Source organism: Aspergillus campestris (assembly GCF_002847485.1).
Source record: "Aspergillus campestris IBT 28561 chromosome Unknown P168scaffold_4, whole genome shotgun sequence".
In the NCBI taxonomy this organism is placed as follows: Eukaryota; Fungi; Ascomycota; class Eurotiomycetes; order Eurotiales; family Aspergillaceae; genus Aspergillus; species Aspergillus campestris.
Genome location: NW_020194339.1, coordinates 731,215 through 756,384, shown reverse-complemented (window position 1 = coordinate 756,384; position 25,170 = coordinate 731,215). Strand labels below are relative to the sequence as shown.

General features: G+C 54.2%; 9 protein-coding genes across 9 annotated transcripts; 7 read left to right on the top strand and 2 right to left on the bottom strand.

The window, feature by feature from the left end:
* Positions 1 to 849: 849 nt before the first annotated feature.
* Positions 850 to 2,689, top strand: P168DRAFT_325920 (MFS transporter; the record flags this gene model as incomplete). The annotated part of the gene is made up of 4 exons (XM_024841063.1): positions 850 to 1,010; positions 1,127 to 1,512; positions 1,569 to 1,845; positions 1,929 to 2,689. The coding sequence occupies 4 exons, from the start codon at positions 850 to 852 to the stop codon at positions 2,563 to 2,565; spliced, it is 1,461 nt and encodes a 486-aa protein (XP_024694171.1). The 3' UTR covers positions 2,566 to 2,689.
* A 432-nt stretch (positions 2,690 to 3,121) lies between these two features.
* Positions 3,122 to 4,262, bottom strand: P168DRAFT_317098 (uncharacterized protein; the record flags this gene model as incomplete). Its single annotated transcript, XM_024840075.1, has 4 exons — positions 3,122 to 3,131; positions 3,233 to 3,327; positions 3,380 to 3,731; positions 3,787 to 4,262. 4 exons carry the CDS (start codon positions 4,260 to 4,262, stop codon positions 3,122 to 3,124), a joined length of 933 nt encoding a protein of 310 aa, XP_024694170.1.
* A 1,123-nt stretch (positions 4,263 to 5,385) lies between these two features.
* Positions 5,386 to 6,836, top strand: P168DRAFT_317097 (uncharacterized protein; the record flags this gene model as incomplete). The annotated part of the gene is made up of 3 exons (XM_024840074.1): positions 5,386 to 5,628; positions 5,682 to 6,286; positions 6,407 to 6,836. 3 exons carry the CDS (start codon positions 5,386 to 5,388, stop codon positions 6,834 to 6,836), a joined length of 1,278 nt encoding a protein of 425 aa, XP_024694169.1.
* Positions 6,837 to 7,983: 1,147 nt separating this feature from the next.
* pld2 (putative phospholipase D (PLD)) lies at positions 7,984 to 12,023 on the top strand. Its single transcript, XM_024834952.1, has 5 exons — positions 7,984 to 8,189; positions 8,276 to 8,657; positions 8,722 to 8,865; positions 8,929 to 11,081; positions 11,135 to 12,023. Exons 1-5 carry the CDS (start codon positions 8,013 to 8,015, stop codon positions 11,822 to 11,824), a joined length of 3,546 nt encoding a protein of 1,181 aa, XP_024694168.1. The 5' UTR covers positions 7,984 to 8,012; the 3' UTR covers positions 11,825 to 12,023.
* A 1,345-nt stretch (positions 12,024 to 13,368) lies between these two features.
* Positions 13,369 to 15,714, bottom strand: P168DRAFT_303345 (uncharacterized protein; the record flags this gene model as incomplete). Its single annotated transcript, XM_024838746.1, has 2 exons — positions 14,523 to 15,714; positions 13,369 to 14,466 (listed from the first exon to the last, which is right to left on the bottom strand). Exons 1-2 carry the CDS (start codon positions 15,456 to 15,458, stop codon positions 13,369 to 13,371), a joined length of 2,034 nt encoding a protein of 677 aa, XP_024694167.1. The 5' UTR covers positions 15,459 to 15,714.
* A 1,834-nt stretch (positions 15,715 to 17,548) lies between these two features.
* P168DRAFT_280489 (serine palmitoyltransferase small subunit family protein) lies at positions 17,549 to 18,007 on the top strand (the record flags this gene model as incomplete). The annotated part of the gene is made up of 1 exon (XM_024835870.1): positions 17,549 to 18,007. The coding sequence occupies one exon, from the start codon at positions 17,549 to 17,551 to the stop codon at positions 18,005 to 18,007; it is 459 nt and encodes a 152-aa protein (XP_024694166.1).
* An 846-nt stretch (positions 18,008 to 18,853) lies between these two features.
* On the top strand, positions 18,854 to 21,343 carry P168DRAFT_250332 (rhomboid family membrane protein). The gene is made up of 3 exons (XM_024834210.1): positions 18,854 to 19,790; positions 19,864 to 20,879; positions 20,946 to 21,343. Exons 1-3 carry the CDS (start codon positions 19,289 to 19,291, stop codon positions 21,006 to 21,008), a joined length of 1,581 nt encoding a protein of 526 aa, XP_024694165.1. The 5' UTR covers positions 18,854 to 19,288; the 3' UTR covers positions 21,009 to 21,343.
* A 156-nt stretch (positions 21,344 to 21,499) lies between these two features.
* On the top strand, positions 21,500 to 23,620 carry P168DRAFT_266175 (DHHC family palmitoyltransferase). The gene is made up of 2 exons (XM_024834951.1): positions 21,500 to 21,939; positions 22,030 to 23,620. Exons 1-2 carry the CDS (start codon positions 21,741 to 21,743, stop codon positions 23,430 to 23,432), a joined length of 1,602 nt encoding a protein of 533 aa, XP_024694164.1. The 5' UTR covers positions 21,500 to 21,740; the 3' UTR covers positions 23,433 to 23,620.
* Positions 23,621 to 23,800: 180 nt separating this feature from the next.
* On the top strand, positions 23,801 to 25,126 carry P168DRAFT_303341 (ubiquitin-conjugating enzyme E2). The gene is made up of 2 exons (XM_024838745.1): positions 23,801 to 24,383; positions 24,589 to 25,126. The coding sequence occupies exons 1-2, from the start codon at positions 23,959 to 23,961 to the stop codon at positions 24,989 to 24,991; spliced, it is 828 nt and encodes a 275-aa protein (XP_024694163.1). The 5' UTR covers positions 23,801 to 23,958; the 3' UTR covers positions 24,992 to 25,126.
* Positions 25,127 to 25,170: the final 44 nt, after the last annotated feature.

Here is a 25,170-nt window from a genome sequence, read left to right as displayed (position 1 = left end):
ACCTGGGACCGCTCTACGGTGTCTGCAGATTGCGGTTGTAGAAAGTAGAACATCCCTCGTATTCCACGTGTCGTGATCTAGACCCCCCCCCCCCCCCCCCCAATCCTGAGCTCCTCGAGACAGTGGTGAGATGAGTGCGAATACTCCGTAAGCGGTGAAATCACTTGATATGCCACGACGATTCTCAGCATAGTTCACTATCTCTTATCTTTATCGTCGTTGCTATCTGGATGGATTTTAGGGAGTTAGCCACTGCCCAGTCCCTTTACCGTCAAGCTGATAGTACTCTGATTGCCGTTATGCTAACATGGAAACGAACGGTGCATGTATTTTTATATTAACCTCCGTCAGCACAAACCACTATCTTCTATTTCAAGTCAGTCGAATTCAGTTCAACGTACCTTTTCGATCCTCCACAGTAATGTCAAGATATTCAGATCCCAGCCAACTAAGCCCGTTATTGCACCAACCAATGAAGGTGTTATCTGAGAGCCAGGGCACCGGTTAGATCGGCACCATCCATGAGAGGAGAAGAGGCTGAACGGAGCAGATCATCGGTCTTTCTAATCCTTAGTCACATCAGGTGGAATCTGTTCCGCGATTCCGTTCCCAGTTGGAGCATGGCGGGGCTATCCCCAGACGGGGAACGCTCCTCTCTTAGGTAGCCTGTTTGTGTATTTCAACACTTTACATTGATTGGGATACTCGACTCTACTCACATCCTATATACCTGTCGACTCGGCCTGGAATCGTCAGTAATCTTCAAAGTAAGAGACCTAGAGTCGAGTTCCTGCGGCGTGGATTGCCTGACCGTCGGCCCTGTTGGAGGCGCACACGGCCCGAGCCGACATGGATGAGAAAGATGAGCATCGCGTGGACTATTCCCCTGCCGCTCAGGACCCGGCCTTTGAGGTTACGTGGGAGGAAAACGACGCCGAAAACCCCCAGCGGTATCCACTATGGTACAAGTGCTTCATTGTCGGGTCAACTTCGTTCTCGACAACCAATATGTAAGTTCGAAGCGGGGTGGCTCCCGCACCAGTCTCCTACCTACCTCGGTCTCGTGGCTTAGAGTGGACTCGTCCTCTGCAGAATAGTAGCTCACGGAGAACATCCAATCACGTAGAATCCTTTGTTCAACGGCCTATACATCTGGGGTGGTTGGAATCCAGGAGTCGTTCCATGTGGCTTCGCGGACGATCACCCTCCTCGGATTGACGACGTACCTATTTGGTTTAGGGCTAGGATGCCTTGTCCTGGCCCCGTTATCGGAGATGTACGGTCGTCGTCCGATCTATCTGGTCACGACGGCTCTATTCGTGGTGCTAGTTCTCCCCGTCGCACTGGCACCGAACCTAGCGGCCGTTCTGGCGAGCCGATTCTTCGGCGGTTTCTTTGGCAGCTGTCCGGTTGCGATTGCGCCTGGAACGCTTAACGACATCATCAGTCCCCAGCATCGAGCGCTGGCGTTCAGTGTTTGGAGTCTTGGTTCTATGAATGGCCCTGTTCTCGGTATGCCCCCCAGGTTCTGAAATGGACGTCAAGACTGACTTTAGCCACTCATCAAGGGCCCATCATCGGCGGGTTCGTATACCAGTACCTGGGGTGGCGTTGGATCAACTGGATCGTACTCATCTGCGGCGGCGTCGCCTTGATCGCCCTCTGTTTCATCAAGGAAACATACGCGCCCGCTATTCTGCGGCGTCGATGCGTCGCCAGGCAGAAGCAGACGGGAGACATGCGGTGGTGGACGCGGTACGATGACCAGAGAGATAAGGGCTGGTGGCAGATAATGCAGACCAACCTCGGCCGGCCACTCATCATGGCCGTGTTCGAACCGATCTGGTAGACCTACCCTTTTTTACAAGTGCAAACACAGTTTCCCACCCGAATTCACAGACTCCCTAAGCAACGCTAATACATTCCAGTCTCTTCTGGAACCTCTACATCGGCATAATCTACTCCGTCCTCTTCCTCTGCTTCGTCGGGTATCCCATCGTCTACCAAGACCTCCGCGGCTGGGAACCCGGCCTCGCCGGCCTCGGCTACTGCGGCATCGGCGCAGGCGTCGCCCTCGCCGTATCAGCCGAACCACTCCTCCGACGCCTCATCGCCTCCCACCCCCGCGACCCAGTAACAGGCCAAGTCGCCCCGGAGGCAACCGTCTGCGTCATCTGCATCGGCAGCGTGCTGATCCCCATCGGCGAGCTCTGGTTCTCCTGGACCGCGCGACCACCCGTGCACTGGATCTCGCCGATCCTGGCCGGCGTGCCGTTTGGGATGGGTAACGGGCTTGTCTTCATCTACACGACGTACTACCTGGCTGGTAGCTACGGGATCTACGCTGCGTCTGCCTTGGCGGGGAACTCCGTTGTGCGGTACTTCTTTGGCGGGGTGTTGCCGCTGGCGGGGTCGAAGATGTATGGCGCTATGGGGGTTCATTGGGCGGGGACGATGCTGGGGTTGGTGGAGGTGCTTTTGATTCCTATTCCGTTTGTGTTTTATCGATATGGGGGGAGGATTAGAAGACGGAGTCGGTTGCTGGCTAAGACGCCGGAGGAGTAGATGTGACACTGCATGGGTTATTGGGGATAGGTGGTGATTTTGGACATTGGTGGATTGGATTTGTCGCATGGAAGATGACAGGTTTGCATGGTTGAAAAGTGTTTAGACATGATATACAGCTTAGTAAGTCTAGACTGGTAGAATCCTAGTACACTCCTGATATTAAGCTAAGAGCTCACACGGCTCTAAATGAAGAAATTCTATGATCTTCTAGACGCGTGGTGGTAATCATTGTATCATACAGCCTGTAACACATCGCATGCAATCTTTCCTGCAGTCCAGCTGCTAGAAGTGTTTCGTAGCTGGTCGTATCGGCACTCGTCCACAAGGAGAGCACATTCTCAAAATTTCGGGATTCATAACGCTTGCCCGTTTAAACTGGAAAAAGCGCGTGTAGTCCGGCGCAAGGGTTCCCTGGTGTGGATGAGACAACGCCTGTTCTGACATGTAGATTAGACTCTAGCATGGCAGCTTCACCCTCAGATATCGAATTATCGGCAGAGGTAGAGCCTTCTATGTCGTCTAAATAGCGCCCTTCCAAGTCTTGGTACAATAGCTACATGTACCTGTACAGAGTATGCTATGTAGCCTCACCCATGAATATGCTCTTAGTATAGTGATGCGGCGATATTTGACCACGATTGGACGGCTTGGCGAGTAGCGGAACGGTTCGTCGAACTTATCGAGGAATTCCACGGGGATGTTGGCGGTGTAGACGTAGAGGTACATTGCCGATGCGCATGTGACGGCAAGGACGTGGACCTTTGGAGCTTGGATTAGGAGGAGATAACCATCTGTTGGGGATGAGACATACCTTGAATGACCGAGCTGCGCCTGGAGCTCCCTGTTCCATACCTTTTTCTTTTTGCTGCTTGTGTTCCTGTTGTTCTCGCCTCTGGTTTTGAGCCAGGGCAATTAGGACGGCTATGACGTATGGGTCCTCTGTTGGATTGGGAGGCCCCAGAAGCTGCAAACGTTTCCGTCTTTGGCGGAGGACGGGTACACTCTTTGACTTGTGAGGTTGAACGTGGTTGGTGCGTAGCGACTGGATCGTGTCGAAAGTGATAAAAGCAACGCTTGAAGGAGCCGCGCTAGACGAGAAAATGCCATCTGTTGCAAGGTGTGCAGCATGTCGTCGGTTGAAGTCGAAGGACAGGAAGTCCAATCTACCCTACATCAGCGCACAGTTAACATCAGTGGTGGGAAAGGCGAGGTGTTTACCTTTGGGGGTGTATGTCGTAGGCCTCAAGGATCTCCTCAATCGCAGACTGCTTGCCTCCGAGTAAGCTTGGATATGCCAGCAAGACCTTCAAATTATTTGCGTATCGGAGCCGCTGAGACTCGTGAGTCCTCCGCTCAGCCTGCTGTTCCACATTCTTTTGAGCATGAGACGGCTCCAATGGCTGGCGTTTGCTTCGTTCCTCTTTAGGCCACGAACGCGCCGGCCGGTAGTTGAACCTACACCTTAAAAGTTGTAGATGGTCCGACGTCCAGGCTATTGGTTTCACGTAGAGACGCTTCCGGCAGTTATCACGTAATATTGAATGAATCGAGCCATCCTCTGCAGAGTTCCATCCAACGGCCGACCGTGGATATAACATCAGGCCAGAACCGGATACCTCATCACGCGGTGGCTGCGCTGGACGCGTCTGGAGATTAGCTTCAGCTTCCTGTATAGACGGCAATGAGGGTGACATTCTTTAACAAGTCATTCGAGTGTGATTAGTTTTGTTCTATCCTGTAATAACAGGAGAACTCTTCTGGGTCAAGGATAAGTATTGCTTCCAAGAAGATCGATGCGGGTGACATGGAGGAAAGTTGCCTGGAGAAGTTTGGATGGGGATTTCCCGATTGGACAAAGTCACTGACCCGGGCCCACATTCCTGACCTTAGGCAGATTACCTGTACCTACCTACCTCCTTCCTGGGGTCTAATATCCGATTGCTTGTGTTTGCTTTGGCTTCGAGTTTCTCCTGTATTTCATACTATTGTTCCTAAACCAGAAGCATGCGTGTGCTAGTGATCCCCGCGACCAGGAGACGCGCTAAAAGCTATTCATTGCGGGTCTCCTGACGATCAGCCGCCGTCTCTTTCTTCATATAGTTCTGTGCAATCAGTCTGTGTAAACCTGTTATGCAGGCCAAAGGGTTGTAGATAGCTAACCATCATGGGTTCAAGAACCAATCACTGGCTTGTGGAGCTTGTAGGCTACGGGGGGTTATATGGTTATACCCAGTATATACTTTATTCCACCTAACAGGATCCCCCTCCATCTTGGTCTCTGGACCTCAGTCTTACACGGACTCCTGGCTTTCTTGCTGCAGGCCAGTGTAGCTGTTTCTCATACTAATCTATATGTGACTTAACTATGTTTGCTTTGTGTTGGGAAGCGTGGGTGGTGTGTAGAGCCCGGTCCGATTGGCTGCAGACCTGCGTAGACTGTGAATCAAACTGTGGATGAGTCGTCCACGTACCCTCAGGCAGGATTCTTATAGCCTAGCATAGGCAGACCCATTAGGCCTCTTCTCCATCCCTGTCTGTTGTTCTCATCATCTCCGTGTTACTGCTATTGTCTCTGTCCCTCAAACCCCACGTTCGCTGTATTGCTCACTTTGCGTCGCTCACTCTCCACAGTGTTTAGTTTATCAACATCAACGTCATTTTCACCGCGTGCTCTAGGTAGGTAGGTACTCCTTGCCGGTCATTTAACTCCCGATCAGAGGCGTATTCCTTTACTTGTACCTCCTACGTTTAGTCTCAGGACCACCCCGTTGACCATGCTTCGAAAAAGAAAGGGTAGACATCGAGTACACGGTCAGCATGACTAGCCCTCTGTACTCCGCTGAGACTCCCGAGCAATTCAGACGACTGTCTGAGAAGAGTGGAGGCATAGACCTTCTTGCGCACCTGACAGATAAGGAGTTGAAAAGCTCTGCTAGTCGATGGGGTCTACGACATTTGCTTGGTTATCGACTCCTCACGCTGCCCGAGAAGTCCTTTCTGGAAGATATCAAGAATGAGAAGAGCATAAGAGTTGCCCGATCTGCTATCCTGAGGAATCCTGTTCGCAGAAAATCGATCACGAATGGGCGACAATCCTCACATCGACTTGCGAGCTTGACCTGTTGAACACTACAGACTCCAAGCTTCTCCAGCTGCCGGGCGGGTTTTTCTGGGTGGCACTTGCTCGGGCATCTCGCGCGGAGGCTGTTGCCAAGCGAAGAGTCTTACCCCAGCGAGAGAGGCGGCCTGTGGCGCGTGTTGGGTATGTTAATTCTACAACCGCCATCGTAGGCTCGTCCTCCCCGTCGCAGCCATCTTCGTCCGAGTCTGAAGTTGTCCCCGACGAGGTCGATGAGGATCAACATGAAACGCGGCGAACTAAACCGGAGGAAGTGACGGTCCACCTCCTGGTCTGTTTTCTCCAATTTGGCCTCAACCTCTGTCTTTCACAGGATTCAACAGATGGTTTTGAGGTACAGACGCGAGTGAAGCGTAGGAAGTGTACAACCTACGTGGCTGGGATATATCAAATCAGTGCGGAAGATGACGGTGGAATCTGCAAGGTGCGCCACCATGATCAGGGTTGGGCGATGAGGAACCCATCCCTAGCCCTGCTTGAGGCGAAGAAGGCTTTCAAGTACATGCGTTTTGACAAGACAAACGGACAACTCAAGCCAGTCATATCAAATGCGACCTTGGCTCAGTACCTCGGTGAAGCGTTGGTTTCCTGGAGAGCCGCCAGGCAGTCCAAGCATCAGGGGTAGATCACTCGCTCCTTGTCCTTTTCACGTCCAAGATATTTTTGATCCGCAGGGCTGATACTGGTATCCGCAAGCAGTGTTTTCCTCATCGCTAGTACGAGCACCTTCGTTCGCTTTGTGCACTTCCAATTCGGTTCCGACTACGAGGAATACATAGCCGCTTCAACCGAGGAGGACCAGAGAGTCTTGGTCGACGATGAAGACAACGACACGTTCGCCTACATGCGCACCACTAAATGGTTTAACCTTCAGTCTCCTGAGGGGCGGCGTATTGCATTGTGCCATATCCTAGCGCTTCTACGATGGCATGATGAGCACACAGCAATGCCTGTCCCGGGTCCAGACGAATCCATGGCTTCTGAGGACGATGACGACCTCATTCCTTCTGAGAAAGATGACGATCCCATTCCCTCTGAGGATGGTAAATTTTTCAGTTCTTCTGCAGACGATGACTATCCCACGCTTTCTGAGGATGGTGATTCCTCCATGGACGATTCAAGTGTTTAGGGGTCTCGGAAGGACCAGCCGGCGCCATGTTGCTTTGTTTTTGTCTACTGTCGCGACTCACGCCCAACGGACAATTTCTTACTTTTCTTCGCTATGAGCTTTTGTATCCTTTTGCCAGTGGGCGACATAACTACCGGGTGGGCGTTGAGTTGGTATCTCAATGTGTGCTTCAAAGCTTGCTGGCCAGTACGAGTGACGAACGATGCCTGTAATGCGAACTTGAATAGGCCCCACTGAGGATGACATTATCACAGTTTTTCTACCTTATTATATATTGTCCATATTGTTGTACTGCCGGTTTCGAAAAATCAGTGGGGGTTTTGGCGAATTGTTGATGGCTTGATAGGGGAGCCCCGCTGGCTGGCATACCACATCGACAGTTGACAGGGCTACAAGCAGGATGGATGGAACCCAACCCGCATCACATCACCGTTGACTACTCTCCCCACATCAGGTCATCTTCCTAGGGCGTGATTTGTACTCCACGGATGGGTCTCTTATAATCGGCGTCAATGGCACGTTCGCAGTACGGTCCCCAAACTCCAAGTGTAGTTTGACGTGCCTTGTACTAATATATATAGAGGACATAGTGCAACTGGGTATCTCACTTATGGCGGTATTTTCACGGCGATCCGGTCTTGATCGTGTGGCAAAGTATCATCCACCAACATGGGACTACAATCCTCTTCACCAATGATAAGAAGCCCGTTTGATGATGGCACCATCAATCCTGCCCTCCAGCTGAAAGAGGGGCATTGCACCGCCACAGACATAGCGCATCAGCTGAATTCAGAAGCTGGGAGGTTTCACGGTCCACCGCATAGACGCGGATTGGATGAAGGACCAAGCTCATTAATTATCAAACAGGTGGCAGCCTAATGAGGGGAAGTCTCGTTTCGGGATAGCGGGGCATCCGACAGTACTGAATCGAATAGGATGTCTGTCTGAATCTGACAACGGACAGAGCGGGATCTAAGGATAGATTCGGAATCCAACTGGACGGAGAGTGAAGACGGTAAAGGACTCCGTAAGTAGATGACCTAGCAATCCCTGGGATTAATTACATGCAGCTGAGCTGACCTTTATAATAGATGCCATCCCCCGCTTCTCTTTCTTCCGCTTCCTCTATACCCCTCTACTCTCTACTCCCCCCCCCCCCTCATCCCTTATTCGATCATGTCCCACCGCGAGGACCCCCTGGCTTATGGCCATTATCACTCCCAGGATGATGGATCCGGAGCGGACACCGCGCGTGGTTTCGTCGGCGATACTTTTAAGAAACTCAAGAACACCTACAAGACCCACCACAGCCAGCCGGGAGGCGCTCACGGCGATCCTGCAGGCGCATACGGGGTACAGTTCTTTTCCTTAGTTGCGATGACATCTAGTGCCCCGAGGAGGGAAAGATCTGAGATTAACCGGCGTGAGTGACCACACAGGGCCCGTCCTCCCAATCCGCCTCCCATCAGTATCCTGGCGCATCAACTTCAACTCGGCCGCCAAACGCCCCGTATCAAGACCCCGAGTATCAGAGCACACAGGCCGCAAAGCCGGACAAACTGGCTGGTATGTTTGGCAAGCTCCAAGGCACCGTGGCGGGGTACGGAACCGATTTCGCCCAGCGTCTGGGCAATGCGCTGGACCCGCAGGCCTATGCAGAATATGGCCAGAGCGCGAACCCTGCGAACAATACTCGATTCGGTAGCTTTGCGCCGGACCGCCAGGGGAATGACGTGAAGTGGTACGTCGATGGGTGTTCGTATTTCTACGCCGTTTCCAAGGCGCTGGAGACCGCTCGAGAATCGGTCTGGATTCTGGACTGTATGGGTGTCCCCTTTCTTTAAATCCCCGCGTACGATGACGAGATTGGGGCTGACGTGACTAGGGTGGTTGTCTCCGGAGCTGTATCTGCGACGACCTCCGGCGAAAAATGAGCAATACCGACTGGATCGCATGCTGCAGGCTGCCGCGCAACGGGGAGTGAAAGTCAATATCATCGTCTACAAGGAGGTTACTCAGGCGCTCACCCGTATGTGACTATCCTTATTCTGGTGAGGATGACGCCGTCCATCCTGCTAACACCCCTTCCCAGTATCGTCACATCATACCAAGCATTGTCTGGAAGACATGCATCCTAATATCGCGGTGTTCCGCCATCCGGACCATCTGCCGGATCGCCAAGGGCTGCATGCCTCGATCACGGAGTCCTTGCAGAACCTGTCCCTGGACGCCCCCAGTCTAGTAAAGATGTCAGGCGATGCCATCAAGGGCATCTACGGCATGAACGACGACGTCATTCTCTACTGGGCGCACCACGAGAAGCTGTGTGTGATCGACGGCCGGACCGCCTTCATGGGTGGATTGGACATGTGCTTTGGCCGCTGGGACACCAACCAGCATTGCCTGTCTGATGTCCACCCCACCGACCTTAGAGAGATCGTCTTCCCTGGTCAAGACTACAATAACGCTCGCGTGGCCGATTTCCAGGATGTGGCCCACTGGGAGCAGAACCAGCTGGACCGGAAGCAGGGCTCCCGGATGGGATGGTCCGATATCTCCGTCAGCCTGCACGGTGTCGTCGTGGAGGACCTCCGGCGCCACTTCGTGGAACGCTGGAACTTCATCATGGACACTAAGTACCAGTCGCGCAATGACCCGAGGTATGCGAAACTGGCGCTGTACGGCCGTCCTCCGGCGTCCTCCAGCCGACCGACTTCATCGGGTCAACCTCACTCGGCGAACCCCCAGCCGCAGCCCTACCAGCAGCAGACTTCCCAGCAACAGACTTCCCAGCAACAGACTCCCCAGCAACAGACTCCCCAGCAACAGACCTACCAGCAACAGACCTACCAGCAACAGACCTACCAGCAACAGACCTACCAGCAACAGACCTACCAGCAACAGACTTCCCAGCAACAGACTTCCCAGCAACAGACTCCCCAGCAACAGACTTCCCAGCAACAGACCTACCAGCAGCATGCTTCCCCGGAGCACGGGGCGGCGCAGCCGACCTGGCAACAACCGTCATCCCCACCATACTCGAGTCCTGGCAATACCGGTGCATCGGCCTATCCGCAGTCTTCGCCGTCCTCGGGGCAGTATAACTACACCGGCCAATCGTTCCCTCCCCCGCCCCCGGGCCCCCCTCCCCACCAGAATGCTCAGGCCTACTCACCCCCAACCCAGGGAACGCCGCAAGCTCAGGCGGAGGCCCACAGCCAGGTGCCCTACTTCCCCCCACCGCACGGCCAGGAGCCATCGGGTCACTCCCAGACGCGGGGCTTTGACGAGAACTACGAGGTTGCGCGCGGGCCCGGTGGTCAGAGTGGGTTCGAAAAAGTGTCGGGCTTTGTGCCACGTCGCTTCCGGGAGGACTTCGACAAGTACGGCAACGCCCTGCGCGGCCAGCTAGCTGGCCAGATCCACCAATACCAGGACCGGTTGACGCCGCACGGCGGACCGTCGACCCAGCCTCGCGGCAACATGACCTGCCAGATTGTCCGCAGCTGTGCGAAATGGAGCAACGGGACGCCCACGGAGCACTCGATCGCAGACGCTTACGCGGCGGTAATCCAGAACAGCGAGCACTTCGTGTACATCGAGAACCAGTTCTTCATCACGGCCACCGGCGACGCCCAGGCACCGGTGAAGAACCAGATCGGCGCGGCCATCGTGGAGCGGATTCTGCGGGCCGCGCGCGCAGGCCAGAAGTACAAGATCGTCGTGGTGATCCCATCGGTGCCGTGTTTCGCGGGGGATCTGGCCGACGACTCCACCCTGGGGACCCGCGCCATCATGGAGTTCCAGTACAACGCCATCAACCGTGGCGGCAGCAGTATCATGGAGCTGATTGCCAAGGAGGGGTACAACCCGATGGAGTACATCCGGTTCTACAACCTCCGCAACTATGATCGCATCAACCTGAGCGGACCTCTGAGGGAGGCGGAGCGTCGCAGCGGTGTCGATTACGAGGACGCTCGCAAGCAGCAGGATGTGACCACGGCCGGTCCGGGCGGCTACGGCCCTGGTGCGCCGCGGACTGCGTTCGATACCAGCGCGCCGTTCCAGCAGTATCAGCAGGCGGGTCAGCAGGCGGGGCAGTCAAAGGCCGGGCGCGCTTGTTGGGACAGTGTGAGCTCGTGCTATATGCTGCACGGGGAGGATCTTCGCCAGGTGCCCTGGGATGGTCCCGCCGAGGCGGAGATCGACGCTTTCGTGACCGAGGAGCTCTATGTCCATTCCAAGGTAAGATGAGCACACATATGAAATAAAAGGAATAAAGCAACTAATCCTACCAGGTGATGATTGCCGACGACCGCATCGTGATCTGCGGCTCAGCCAACCTGAACGACCGATCCCAGCTGGGCGACCACGACTCGGAGATCGCGATAGTCATCGAAGACCACACGCCCGTGGCATCCAAGATGAACGGCCAACCCTGGACAGCCAGCCGCTTCGCGGCCTCGCTCCGCCGACAGCTATTCCGCAAACACCTGGGCCTCCTGCCACCACAGGACCCAGAGCGCCCCGACGCCAACTCAGAGCCCGTAGGCGTGCAGCCCAACGCGTTCGACTTCGACGCCCCCGAGAGCCAGCTAGTGGCGGACCCACTGGCAGACCCATTGCAAAGCCTGTGGAACACGCGGGCGCGGACCAACACCGAGGCCTTCCGCAAGGTGTTCCACTCGGTGCCGGACGACACGGTGCGCAACTGGGCGACGTACAAGGAGTTCTACGGGTACTATTTCCACAACTCCGACAAGCAGGCTGTTGGGCAGGCGCGCGACGAGCCGCGCGCGCGGTATGCGTATGGCCACGTCGTGCGCGACGACTTCGCTCCGGGTCCTGAGGGGGCGAGGGAAGTGAAAGAGACTCTGAGCCAGGTTAAGGGCACGTTGGTGGAGATGCCGCTGATGTTCTTGATTGAGGAGGATGTGGCCAAGTCGGGATTGGCCTTGAACGATTTGACGGAGCCGATTTACACTTGATTTTGTTTAGTACCTGTCTTGGTGGATTTGGCTTTCTTTGATAGTCTTCTTGTAACGAATGAAATTGGATATTTTCTTTGGGCCAAGAACTGGGTTGGTGGTTGTCAAAGAAGACCCGGGATGGATTGTTCGGCGGAGAACAATATCAAGAACTCTTCATCTGTATTGATCTCTATCACCTCCTCTATCTCACAACGCGTCAATCCAAAAAAAGTCTTCCCATTCCACCCAAATTCATACATTCTCAGAAAATACCTCAATCCCAATTCGCCCCATTCAAAAACAGCCCACATGAATACAAACATGATCTCCCATCAGTCCAGAACAATACTAAGCCTCGCCCGACATCCAATTCATCCACGCCGAAGAATACCATCCCTTTCGCCTCATGTGCATTGGCAGACAGAGCCTCACCTAGCTATCCCTCCTCAGCAATGCTAATCTATACACAGATCGCAACCCTACAACTCCATCCCAAAAATCTATAAAAACCCTCCTCATCCTCCCCCAACCAGCATTTTTTTCCTTCCTCATCCATTCTTGTATCTCATTCTCACTCTACTACTACTACTCAAAAAACCAATCTTTGCTCTTTAGCAATCCAACCTTCTCAATTCAAAATGTCTCCCTCTGAAGTTGCCCAGAACGCTGCCGTCACCAAGGGTATGTTCTTCCCCATTCCCTCTATCTTTCGCTCTCTTGACTTGATACTGTGGTCAATACAGTATACTGTCTTCAATAGTATATGGAAATGAACTAACAGATCTATAGCCTCCGCCGGCGGTGGTTGCATCATCATGTAAGCGCCTTTCTAAGGCGCCATGAGATTGCCCGAGTCTTCCTCTCTCTCTCTCTCACTTGCTTTCCTGCTCCTTGAAAGCGAGTGAGTGAGTACCAACCAACCATCAATCTATCTATCAATCAACCAAGCAAGCAACAAACGATATAATGACCAGTCGCCCGCCCCGACCATCATCCTCCCCAACCCACAAAACGACCAACACGCAATCTCATACCACGACACTTTCCATTCCCTTCCTCGCGCACAAACACCAAAGAAAATCCACAGAAAATCCACACATACATCAGCGGAAGCAGAAATCAGGGGACGAGGTGTGACGGTGGGAGTTGGAGGTCTACGCTCTTTTTCAATATCTATGTATCTATCTTGTGGTTTGGGGGGGGGCAGTACTTGCTTGAGTGGTTGGTTTATTTGGTTGGTTTTAAAGGAGGACTCGGTTTTTTGTTGGTCGTTTTTTACCTACTTTATAGTCTATGCTTTGATGGGTAGGATAGTTTGAATTGATTGTTCTATCTGTCTATCTGTCTATCTTTCTGTCTTTCTATCTTTCTGTTTTTCTGTCGGATTCTATGAATCATTAATTGCTTGGTTGGTTGGTTGGTCCATTGAGAGTAGTTGCTCATCTAGAGTAATACAGGGTGGGACGTACAGACTGCCCATGGTAAATATCTTTCAAAGAAAATAAATGAATAAATAAAATGTCATATCATCTCGTCATATATACAGCACATTGACAGACCAACTAAACTGATGGCTCCGTCTCTTTCCGGATCTGATCCACCCGCGCGATATCATCCGCACTCGGCTCCTGCAGTTCCTGGTCCTCCATCACGAAAGCATCCCCCACCGCATCCTCCACCTGGTCGCGGGCGTGCCCGATCAGCCCCACAGACCGGGCCATCCCCGCCTCACACATGTCCTCCCCGACAGCGGCTTCGATTCGGCCGTCCCCGCCGTTCGCGACCAGGTCGGCTTCGAAGGCGTGGCAGACCGATTTGAGCGGCTCCAGGAAGCGCCTGCGGAAGAAGACGTACGTCTTCTCGAGCTGGAGGGTCGTGCGCAGCGTCGGCGACGAGATCAAAAGATAGTAGAGGCTGAGCGCGGAGTGGATCCACGGGGCGAGCGTCTGCGAGAAGTCGATCCACGAGGGGACGATGTCGGTGGAGACGTTGAGGGCGAGAGCGGACGCGCTGAAGATTGAGGGGAAGAGGACGGAGAAGTAGTGGGGGTTCAGGAAGACGCTGGAATTGGATTCCGAGTTGGCTGCGCTGAGTATCTCGTTCTTCAGCCAGCCGATGGCGCTGTCTCGGAGCGTGCGGAGGCGCTCCTGCTCGAGCACTTGGCGGATGAGCTTGAACCGGACGATCTCGGAGGGATGGCTGTGAACGACTGCCCCGGGGATGTTCCGGATAGAGCCATAGCTCTGGCGCGCCGTGCAGGCCGTCAGGGTCAGGACGAACTCGCCGAACTCTTTCTCATTATTGATCTCCCCGAGAGACCGCTCCATGGAGAACACGGTCAAGGTGAGTAGGGAGTCGAGCAACGGCTGGGGATGGCCAAAGGCCACTTCGTCGGGTGTGCTCTCTTGGCTGATGAAGTTGGAGAAGATCCGCGCCAGGTCTGGGAAGACGGGGATTGGCGTGATCTGGCCGGAGCTGAAAAGCTCCGCCATGGCGGCCCGCGCGGCCAAGAGGAGAAGCGAGCCGTGTCGCTCGAGCGGAATCTGATCAGCCGTACGGGGCGGCTCGTCGAAGTCCAGCGGAGGAGGTTGCGCCTCAGGTGGTCCAGCCACTATATCGAGGAGCTGTTGGTCGTCGATGCCGAAATCACGAGAGAGCGCCTAGGACGAAACATTAGTCACGCGACATCTTCTAGGGGGACAGCCAGTCCACTTACGGTGATCTTGGCCATGATCATGTCTCGTTCCCGCAGAGCTTGGTCATTGGTGTACTGGTCGGTTGGCGAGGCCTTGTTGGGGATGCGCTTCTCGGGGTGCAGTTTCTCCTGGAGCCGGATGGCCCAAGACATGCCCGGATCCGTGGGGCCTGAGAAGCTCAAGAGGTACGACTTGAGGAGCTCGACCAGTCCAAACTGCAAAAACCTCTTCACCAGGACCGACTCGTCGTTGATGCTGGCTGGGATGTGGGAGTGTTCCTCTGCCTCCGGGTCGGGCGCCGACGCCTGGGCCACCCGCAAGAGGGAGGACTCGCTAGCGGCGCGGGGCGGGGGTGCGGGTCGCTTCGATGGCGAGACTTCACGGAAGAATTCGAGCAAGGCAAGGGTGGTCTCGTTCGTGGGCATCGTAGTATAGGCTTCGAGAACGGCTTGGATGGAAGTGGCCAAGAACCGGCTGGGGGACTTGGTCCGAATCCGCCCATGCAGAACGGAGAGCATGCCGAGGAGGGTGTTGAACTGTACAATGTGTCGGGGTAGCGGTTTGGCCTCATCGTCCGATTCCACGGCGACATCTCCCGACTGCGCATCTCCCGCGACAGGCGCCGGGCCCTTGGGTTCCTTGACCTCTGCAATTTCCTCCTCCTCCTCATCCTCGTCCGGCTCGAGTTTCATCAAGGCGTCCGATACCCGCAGGATGACCTCTCTGGGGTTGCCCAGGCGGGCGATGTCGTGCAAGCATTCCAACGACCGGGGGAGCATCGGAAGGAGGAGCTGGACCAGGTCCCAGCCAATATTCGTGGTTAGGGTCTCATCTTGGAGGAGTTTGTGCAAGGTGGGGAGCCGAGCGGGGGTCAGTTGGTACTCCAACACGGTGAGATAGGTGAGGTAGTCGGTGGCTGGGGGCAAAGTCTTGATGAGGGGATCCTCCTCGGCCATGATGACGATGAAGTATACACAAAGGAAGAGAGAAGAGGAGAAGGGCGTTTGGAGAGCGGTTCACAGGAGGGAGTGAGGTGGGAGATGAAAAGGGGAGAGTGTGTGGTGGTGTGTCAGCCGCGTGCGGAACGAGGGTCGAAGGATTGAATTGATGCGATGACGTCATGCGGTGGATTTAAGCCAGTTTCAGCCAACGTGGGGAGTCTCATGGGTTGTTGAATAAATCTCTGTAGAGAACTATATATGTGATAGATTGGATTGGACTGAAGTGGATATAATTCGGGGAAAGGACTTCTAGAAGGAAGATCTTTTGCCTGCCATACATGGTTGGGAACAGGGACAGCGTCCATTGGATCACGGGATGCATAATCTCAATTCTGGTGCATCATCTTTGTCAGATTCATAAAAGTGCGCATAGTACGTCATGTGATCCATCCACACCCAGATGCATAACTGCATAATAAACTTTTGCTAGGGCGCATCACATGACAAGCCACTGCGGATCTTCATTTCTCTGTGATTGATCCATCGTCACCCACATGGGAAGTACCCAACCCGAACACGAAATACGTCTCGGAGTTCGTGGTCTACAGGATAGTAACATCTATCCCGAACGAGTAACTGCCCACACCAGCATCGTGCAGGGCCAGAGACCTCCAAAAGGCATCGCCCCCAAACCGAGGGACGTGCACGCGATCGTCCCAAGGCGTTGCGTCGATACATACCGGATCCGGCCAAGTGGATCAATTAGTGGGCTGACTCTGGGGCAAGGCTGGAAGAATATGGAAGTCAATGCGACAGTCAACTGAGTCAAGACAGAGTCATTCGGTTCTTGTCATATGGCCACTACTGTCAACGGGCAAGGATAGATGGGCACGACAGACGGGGATAGTGGATAAATGAAGATTCATCCCGAATCCGCAAGGATTCCGTCGATCGAGCCAAACGGTGGCATGTCATAGGAGGAGGAGGAGAACTATCCAGTACCAAGCATGGGATATCCGGATCATACTCAACACTAATACTACGACAACCACCGAAGAGGGTATAGTTCGAATCCTCTCCTCCAAAAGTGCCGTTCGTCGTTCACTCTGATTGGATCCATGACGCAAAGCTTGCAGAACCATTTAATTACTCGATTAATCCATGGACTACTTGCCTATCTAGGGGACTCTTGGAGGAATGAATCAAGGCGCAAGTGTAAGAAATAGGACTGATCTGCATAGCTCTGGCAAGGCTGGGTTTAATGGAATAATTCTATTTGAATACTCTTTCTCCTGATATTATTTCCTATTGTACTGCTAGATTATTATTATTATTATGCCCTATCCGCGCTCTACCGATCATCCGAATAAATTACTAACTCCGAACTGATGTAGTCCTGCATTGCCTGGCTTTTGATTTCCTGGAGTTTCCTGGTTCGTTCCTTCGAGCCTACTTACCTGGCCTGGAGGTATATAATATAATAATAATAATAGTTCAGTGGTTGAGGCCGTAGTTGGTCCCACCCGATCCGGCCTGCTTCCTCTCTTAAGGCTCGCCCTCCCTTCCCTCTCTCTCTCTCCCTCTCTCTCCTCCCTTCCTTCGATTCCTCTCTCTGTATACTACTCCTCCTCCTGATATTGCTAATTTGATATATGTCTACATACACAAACTCTTTCTTATTTCCTACTGTTCTAATTCTAATTTAATTTCCTTTGTCTGTGTTTTTGGTTCATTTTCCCTTCTGGACTGTCCTCCCGATTGGGGTCTTTTCCACGGCCCTTCCGTCACTTCCGGTTTCCACACCTATCCGGGCCTTGATCTCGCCTGAAATTTGATCCTCAGTTGGGCACCTTCCCCGTGCATTATACATCCGAAGAGAAGGACAAGGAAAGAAAGGCAGAATAGGTCGAAGGACACTGTGAAGGAAGCGAAAGTGGGATATCTCCAGGGCAAATCGGGGGAGAACCACATCAACCCGGTATACAACACGCCGTTTGGGAGGATTGGAACAAGGACAGAAGAATACAGGAGGAAGGAGCCTCTCGGATCTCCAGGCCAACTAAGGACTATATATATTACATGAAGGATCAAGGTCCACCGTCACAATGGCACCCGAAATGCAATCGTTCTATACCCCCTCCACGTCGAACCATATCTCCTCCCACGGCACGGCGGCCGTCGACGAGCTCATCACCAAATATTCTTCCTCCATGTCCTCCACCTCTTCCGGGGCTTCCAGCGCCAGCAGCTTCCCCGCGCGAAATAAACGTCGGAATGTCGTGCTGCGGTGTCTCGACCGCGTCCGCCTGGAATATTACCGCTACGAGGTCACTTTCGGGCTGTACGTCATGACCCCCGGCGAGAAACTCGTGGCCAACTCGTTTGTCTTCGTCGTCTTGTCGCTGCTGTTCTGGGCCCTGTTGCTCTACTTCCCGACCTTGCTGTACCAGAAGTTGACCCGCCTCGTCTGGCTGTTGACGGGTCACAGCAGTCAAGAGATGGGCGCTGCGCTGGGGATCCTCGACACCCATGTCACTTCCATCTCGGCCCTTCACTCTCGGTAACTCTCTGCCGTCGGGTCCCCCGGATCGGGTTGGCCCTGCGGTCTTGGGGAACTGACGGCTTTATCTCATCTCTCTCTATTTTTCGATCTTTCGATCTTTCGAACTTCTCTTGGCTGTCATTTTTTTTTTTTTGTTCTCCTTTGCGGGAGTTTAATCGGGGGCGACGTTAACGGGCTCTCCGTCAAGATCGCATACTTCCCTCCGCGCGCACATCATGAACTGAACGGCAAAGATTGCATTGGATGGAATTAAACGCGAACACGAGCGGGGGGCTGAAAACGGTGGACAAGGTGGCCACGCGTGAGTCTTGTTCTTAATCACTGCTCCTCTCCATCTGGGATTGGTCAGTTGCGTATACATGGGTATCTGGTTTATCATTCGGACCACTGTCTGCGCGTCATCATTGGGAGCATCATTCTTATATTACCATCACCGAAAGCGATATCACTCGGTGCTTTTTTGTTTGGTTTCTTGTTAGGATTGTTGTTGTACTTCTTGCGACTCGGGTTAACCCGTTTGAAAATGCTTAATGTCATCAAACACATCACACTGTTGTTTGGATCCTTTGATCTCGAATTGGATGCCTCCGTGGTGCTAACCAGCGTCTACGTGGCTAGCGTAGACTTAAGAACCAGAAGGATGAAACAGATGGTGTGGCTCAGTCCATTAGGCAGAGGCATAGAATTGGCGGGAGAGAGGCTGATGACGAGAGTGTCAATGATCGGCGTTAAAAATAGCAATTACTGACAGTTTACGAACTTGGGAGCCTAACCAGACTCTGCCCCAGACAACGGAGTAATAACTAGTCACATACCACGGTAACTTTGTCATTTCTGTTGAAATCGAATTAATCCATCCATTCCAGCTCTCTCTCTCTCTGTCCATCTCTCCTACACCGCCCTCATCAGGATTTTCCTTCCATCGATCTTGCGGTCTGCTTTCATTCCTCCTTCTTTCAATTGATTTCGTCGATATTTGGATGGGATCCGACTGGAATTACCTTCCTGTATTGACTTTCCCCTCGCACGTGGCCGAGGTTCCTATCGTTTGTGCCTCCAGGGGTCTTGTGTGGCTCTCGCCCCAATCGAACCGCGGGCCGCGTGTTGACAACTAACTGCACCGCACGGTCTATTGTCGACTTTGGCGCCGTATAGCGCCCGATCGATTTCACAACTGTTATATATACCTTTCCCCCCTTTCCTCCTATCGCATCTCGATTTAAATTAGCCGGCAATTTGGGGGACAGAGACAATATCCCATCCCTTGCGCCCTCCGGTCAATATGGCGTCCCACGACTACTACAACACCGGGTACGGCAACAATCCTCCGACTTATGATCACACTGTCCCTCCGACGCACACCTTCAACCGGCCCACGCCCTCGCCATCGCCGGCTCCCTCTTCCGTCTACACTGGCTATCCGGGCCCCGGCGGCCATCTCTACTCGCCCACCACCGATCGCGATCCCAACCACCTCCGGTATAGCCAGCAGTCCCTGGGCTCGGAATCAGGACATGTCGTCGGAGGGAGACACAACGAAGCGGATCAGTATTCGGAGAACATTCCCTTAAAATCCCAGGATCAATATGCGAATGACGGTTCGTCGCCGGATTGGACGAAACAACAGCCGATGCAGCGCCCGCCGGGGCCGGAGATGGGGGAACCACCCGTGCGCGCGGGGCGGAAGCAGAAGAAAGGGTTCTTCAAGAAGAAGCTCCCTTGGGTCACGTATACCTTGACTCTCATTCAGGTTGTGGTGTTTATCGTGGAGCTGGTGAAGTCGGGTATGTATTCCTGGCGCGGACGAGAGACAAGACGATCCACGACTTCAAAGGAGCTAACCGGTCCCTGTTACAGCGCAACTAAGCGGATCACCGATTCAGACCAAGCCCCAGATCAACCCCATGATCGGTCCATCGATATGGCTCCAGGTCAACATGGGCTCGCGCTTTACTCCCTGTATGAAAAACGTCGACAAGCTACAAAACCATGCTAAGCCGGTGCTCTTTCCCTGCCCGGGTGCTACCACGAACGAATCCAAATGCAAGCTGTCACAAGTGTGTGGCTTTAGTGGGGTCCCCGATCCGGTGGGCAATCAACCGCTGGACAGCCACCCCCAACCCAATCAGTGGTACCGGTTCATCATCCCTATGTTTCTCCACAGCGGATTTGTCCACATCGGCTTCAACATGGTGGTCCAGTTGACCATGGGCGTCGACATGGAGCGCATGATCGGATGGTGGCGGTATGGCCTCGTGTATATCGCCAGCGGCATTTGGGGGTTCGTCCTGGGTGGGAACTATGCGTCGCAGCTCGAAGCCTCCTGCGGAGCCTCGGGAGCCCTGTTCGGGATCCTCGCGCTCTTCGTGCTGGATCTTCTCTACTCGTGGAATGAGCGGGTGTCGCCTTGGGTTGAACTGATCATCATGGTCCTAGGGATTGCCGTCTCATTCGTCTTAGGCCTGCTCCCCGGATTGGACAACTTTTCCCACATTGGTGGCTTCATCATGGGTCTGGCCATGGGCCTCTGTCTGATGCGGTCGCCCAACGCCCTTCGAGAACGCATCGGTCTGGCGCGGAACCCCTACGTCGCGATGAGTGGGGCGGCCGCGGCGGAAACCGAAGAGGACAAGGCCCACCATGGCCCCGGCTTCCTCGGCTTCCTCAAGGGTCGACAGGGGGCGAATGCGTCCTCCGAGCCCTCGAAGAGTCCCTTGAACTTCTTCCGCGGCCGCAAGCCCTTCTGGTGGGCGTGGTGGCTGGTTCGCGCGGGTGCCTTGGTGGCGGTCATCATCGGCTTCATCTACCTCATCGTGAACTTTTACAAGTATTACGAGACCACCTGCTCGTGGTGTTACCGACTGAGTTGTCTGGTAAGTCTGACCTTCTCGACGATGCGCGCTCCGTGGACTGACCTTTAATCCTTCCTCTTTCTCTAGCCGGTCAATGGCTGGTGCAAGGATCAGCAGCGGGGATTCGTCGCGGAAGATAACCCCAAATAGGATAGGACGGACTACCCATGTTCTTATATTTCGCCTGCGCATGCAGTTTGTGTCTCTTCGATTGTTTATCTTTTCTCTGCTATTCTTTTCTGGGTTTACTGTTCTTTTTCCTACCGATGGGTCCTGGAAGGTTTATTTATGGGTGCCATATGCCCGGGGATTGTTTGCCGGCGTTTTGGGAAGGAAGCGATTCCAACGGCTACATTATTGCGGAGATTTTCATGTGCATCACAACAAGTTTCCGGGACGACCATCTTAGATCCGAGATGAATGTATTTTGACTTGACGAGGTGATCGTGAATGGGTATCAAGAAATACTGTATGTAGATGTAGCTGAGTAATGTGGGTGCCTGAGAGCGGATGCTAAAAACGGAAACCCTGTAATTAAACCGTACGGTTATGTATCGCGCGTAATTAATCATCCCGATCGAAACAGCAGTCCGACATCCGACCATCCCTCCGCCTTCTTTCTTCTTCCTCCGCTTCGTTTCTCTACGTCTCCTTTGTCCTTGCCGTCAAGTCGTTTGTGTTTACTCCTCTTTGTCGCTGTCTTCTTTGGGTTCGTTCGATCTTCGTGTCTTGGTTTCCGACCTCTTGTGGCAACTTCCCTCTCCGGTTCCGTTCGTTGTCGTCGTATGTGCCTGATCGCCATGATATAAGCTCTGCTGCAACCCTTTGCGGACAAACCTCTCAGCCTTCCAACGGCATACCCAACCTCCGAGTATCTATACTATGGCGACCCTGGCTGCATCACCGCCGTCGTCGCCCTCCTGGCCGAAGCGGCGGCCCCGGGCATGGGCGCTGCGATGCGAGCGCTACTGCTGTGCGGCGGCGTCCATGTTCCCGCTGGCATTTGTCTACGGCCTGACAAGCTGGGCGGCGTATGTGGAAATCAGCATCGGGCTGCGGCATACGCAAAGCCCGTGGATTGGTAGGTGGACCAGAATCATACGAACGAATTTGAACCTGCGGGGGGAAGCTTTCCGGCCTTGCTGACCAGTGCATCCTTCCGGCTCTCTAGGCCTCCCGACTTCCTTCCTCGGACTGGTCCTCTATATCTGTCTCAACGCCTCATATACCGCTGCTGTGTTCACGGACCCCGGATCTCCGATGTCGAGTAGCTCCCGTGGGCAGCATCAGTATAGCGCTCTCCCCGTTACCGAACTCCCCGAGTACACCTCGTTCACCGTCAGCTCGACCGGCACGTCTCGATACTGCAAGAAGTGTCAGTTGCCCAAGCCGGATCGGGCGCACCACTGTTCCACCTGTAAACGGTGTGTGCTGAAGATGGACCACCACTGCCCCTGGCTGGCAACGTGTGTCGGTCTGTACAATTACAAGGCATTCCTACTATTTCTCATCTATACGTCGCTCTTTTGCTGGTTGGATTTCGCGGTTGCCGCGGTGTGGATATGGACCGAGGTTTTCGATGAGACCCGCTACATGGAAACGATGTTGCCGGTGAACGTGGTCTTACTGGCGGTGCTTGGGGGGATCGTCGGGCTGGTGCTGTCTGGGTTCACGCTGTGGCACGTCAGCCTTGCCGTCCGCAATCTGACGACCATCGAATGCTTGGAAAAGACGCGCTACGTCTCCCCGTTGCGGCACGCGCTGGATCGTCAGCGGTACGACAACATCCTGGGCAGTCAGTCCGGCGAGGGCACCAACGGCAATGCGGATACCCTTGGGCATCGACTCCAGGGCTACGGCAACCAGATCCTCGATGCGCACGCGAACGCGATCCCGGGGGTCACGCGGCCGGAGGAGGGCGAGGAGCGGGTGCCTCCGGTCGGGGGGCAGCCACCGGCGGGCCCGGATGACCGCACCCCCGCCCAACAGGCCCTCACTCGATCATACGCGGAGCTCGAACGGCAGCGGGAACAGGACCGATATCAGGCCTATCTGAGCGAGGAAGAGAACGAGAAGTTGCCCAACGCGTTCGACCACGGGTGGCGGAACAACCTGCTTCATCTCTTCGGTGACCGGCCTCTGCTATGGCCGGTCCCCGTCTGTACGACGACCGGGGATGGCTGGCGCTGGGAGCCAGGCCCGAAGTTTGTCGAGGCGCGAGAGAACCTTCGCCACCGCCGGGAACAGGAGGCGGCGGACCAGCAGCAATACTACCGCGATCTGTACCAGCGGAATCTAAGCAACGGCCAGCCCTGGACGGGCGGAGAGCCCGCATCACCCCGATGGACGCCCAGTCAGCCCCTGGAGAGCTTCCGCGACCCGGAGCGGCCGCCAACGGGCGTCTCGATGAAGACGCTGGCGCCGATGTCACCGCGTCCTCGGCCGGGCGATAGTGATTTCGAAGGCAGTCTCGACGAGAACGGCGATCTGCTTCATAATCGAGATGGTGCCGTTGGTCGGTCTGCGTCTACGAGTCGAACTCGAACTGAGAATGAGTGGCGGGACTGGGATTAGAGTTTTTCTCTTTCCTTTATTCTGCCTTTTTATTTTTTTATTTTTTCTATGTTTATTCTTTCTAGCGATTCCGTGATCGGGTACATACATGTAATTCATATGGTGGATTCTCAACGTACATGAAATCATTCCCAGGCACATGAATCATACACTTGCGCTTAATCTGTACAATAATGGATTGTATGTTTTACTCTATGCATTATCTGTCTAATGAACCCCTGAGTCCAAAGTATAATAGTGTCCCTGAATGTCGGAACCAAATCGGCCTCCCCTCGGTGCCTGATCTTCCAGGCACCAATACCTCCGACCGACTCCGACGTCACGCCGCTCCGGCCAACTTGGCATCTTCCTCATCTTCCTTATCTATCATTCCCCACGCCACCACCACTACCTCTTGAACGCGACATCGCAAAGTCGCACCCTAACTTCTATCCCATGCCACCTACCCTCCAATCGTAAATATCCCCCCTTCTACAGTGTCATCGACAAAACAGACAGACAGAGCGAAAGAAAGATACCCAACAAAATGAGCGCCCCCCTCCGCCGCCTCATGAAAGAAGCCGCCGAGCTCAACGCCTCGCCCAGCCCTCACTTCCACGCCGCTCCCATCTCAGACAGCAACCTCTTTGAATGGCACTTCACGCTCGCCGGTCCGCCCGCGCCATCCGCCTACGCAGGCGGCATCTACCACGGACGCATCGTGCTCCCGCCGACCTACCCGCTGCGACCGCCGTCCTTTCGCTTCCTGACGCCGTCGGGTCGCTTCGAAGTCAACCGCGAGATCTGCCTTAGTATCTCGGGACACCATGAGGAGCTGTGGCAGCCGGCTTGGGGGATCCGGACTTCGTTGTTGGCGATTAGGAGCTTTATGGATGCGGATGCGATGGGGCAGGTGGGAGGGATGGATGCGAGTCGGGAGGCGAGGAGAGAGTATGCGGGGAGGAGTGGGGAGTGGGTTTGTGAGGCTTGTGGGAGGAAGAATGAGGTGATTTTGGGGAGTGGAGGGAGGAGTGTCGGGGGATGGGGGTGGATGTTGATGATGAGGGTGAGGGGGAGGGGGTGTTGACGGGATATGGGGATGCCTCGCGGGGTGATACCCAGAATAGTGACGATGGTGGTGATGGTCATGGCGATGTTGGAGATACGACTGGTGCAGCTACGGCTACGAGCGGGGAGCAAGCGCAGCACCCACAAAGTGGTGCAGAGGAGACGGAGAACGCCGCACCAGTCTCCTCTATGAGCTCAACCCAAGCAGCCACCACATCTACAGTCCCTCTGAATCCCGCCTCTCCACCACCTTCTTCATCTTCATCTGCACAACACCAGCAGCAACACCCATTACCCCGGGATTTCCCCCGGCACAAACCCCCGCCTCCCCGCTGCAGGCAGCGGCAGCGGCCCCACCACCAGTCCCCGCAACCGCAACACAGGCCCACTCGGGATCGGCTGCAGCTTCCCAGACTAACTCTAACAGCACGCCGTGGCTGGACCGAGCCATCTTCGGATTGTTTATCGCGCTGCTGGTTATGATTTTGCGACGGATTGCACGGGACGAGTAATGGATTGGATTGTTTGGGTTTGGGGCTGACTTACCTACCTGTATTGGGATTTTACAAGGTGATGGTTAGGCGTTTCTTTTCCTTTTGAGACTAGGAGTGGCGTTTGTGGCTTGTGATATTTGTTATTATAGCTTTCTATGTGGATATCAAACTTAACTTGGTTATAGGAGTGGCAATAA

What these genes read in the sequence shown, in the direction of transcription:
- pld2 (XM_024834952.1), top strand. Translation starts at nt 8,013, where the DNA reads ATGTCCCACCGCGAGGACCCCCTGGCTTATGGCCATTATCACTCCCAG. An exon ending in ATCCTGCAGGCGCATACGGG is followed by an intron (nt 8,190 to 8,275) that starts GTACAGTTCTTT and finishes GTGACCACACAG; the next exon opens with GGCCCGTCCTCCCAATCCGC. An exon ending in ATCGGTCTGGATTCTGGACT is followed by an intron (nt 8,658 to 8,721) that starts GTATGGGTGTCC and finishes TGACGTGACTAG; the next exon opens with GGTGGTTGTCTCCGGAGCTG.
- P168DRAFT_250332 (XM_024834210.1), top strand. Translation starts at nt 19,289, where the DNA reads ATGGCGTCCCACGACTACTACAACACCGGGTACGGCAACAATCCTCCG. An exon ending in CGTGGAGCTGGTGAAGTCGG is followed by an intron (nt 19,791 to 19,863) that starts GTATGTATTCCT and finishes TCCCTGTTACAG; the next exon opens with CGCAACTAAGCGGATCACCG. An exon ending in GTTACCGACTGAGTTGTCTG is followed by an intron (nt 20,880 to 20,945) that starts GTAAGTCTGACC and finishes CTCTTTCTCTAG; the next exon opens with CCGGTCAATGGCTGGTGCAA.
- P168DRAFT_266175 (XM_024834951.1), top strand. Translation starts at nt 21,741, where the DNA reads ATGGCGACCCTGGCTGCATCACCGCCGTCGTCGCCCTCCTGGCCGAAG. An exon ending in TACGCAAAGCCCGTGGATTG is followed by an intron (nt 21,940 to 22,029) that starts GTAGGTGGACCA and finishes CCGGCTCTCTAG; the next exon opens with GCCTCCCGACTTCCTTCCTC.
- P168DRAFT_303341 (XM_024838745.1), top strand. Translation starts at nt 23,959, where the DNA reads ATGAGCGCCCCCCTCCGCCGCCTCATGAAAGAAGCCGCCGAGCTCAAC. An exon ending in TATGCGGGGAGGAGTGGGGA is followed by an intron (nt 24,384 to 24,588) that starts GTGGGTTTGTGA and finishes CGACTGGTGCAG; the next exon opens with CTACGGCTACGAGCGGGGAG.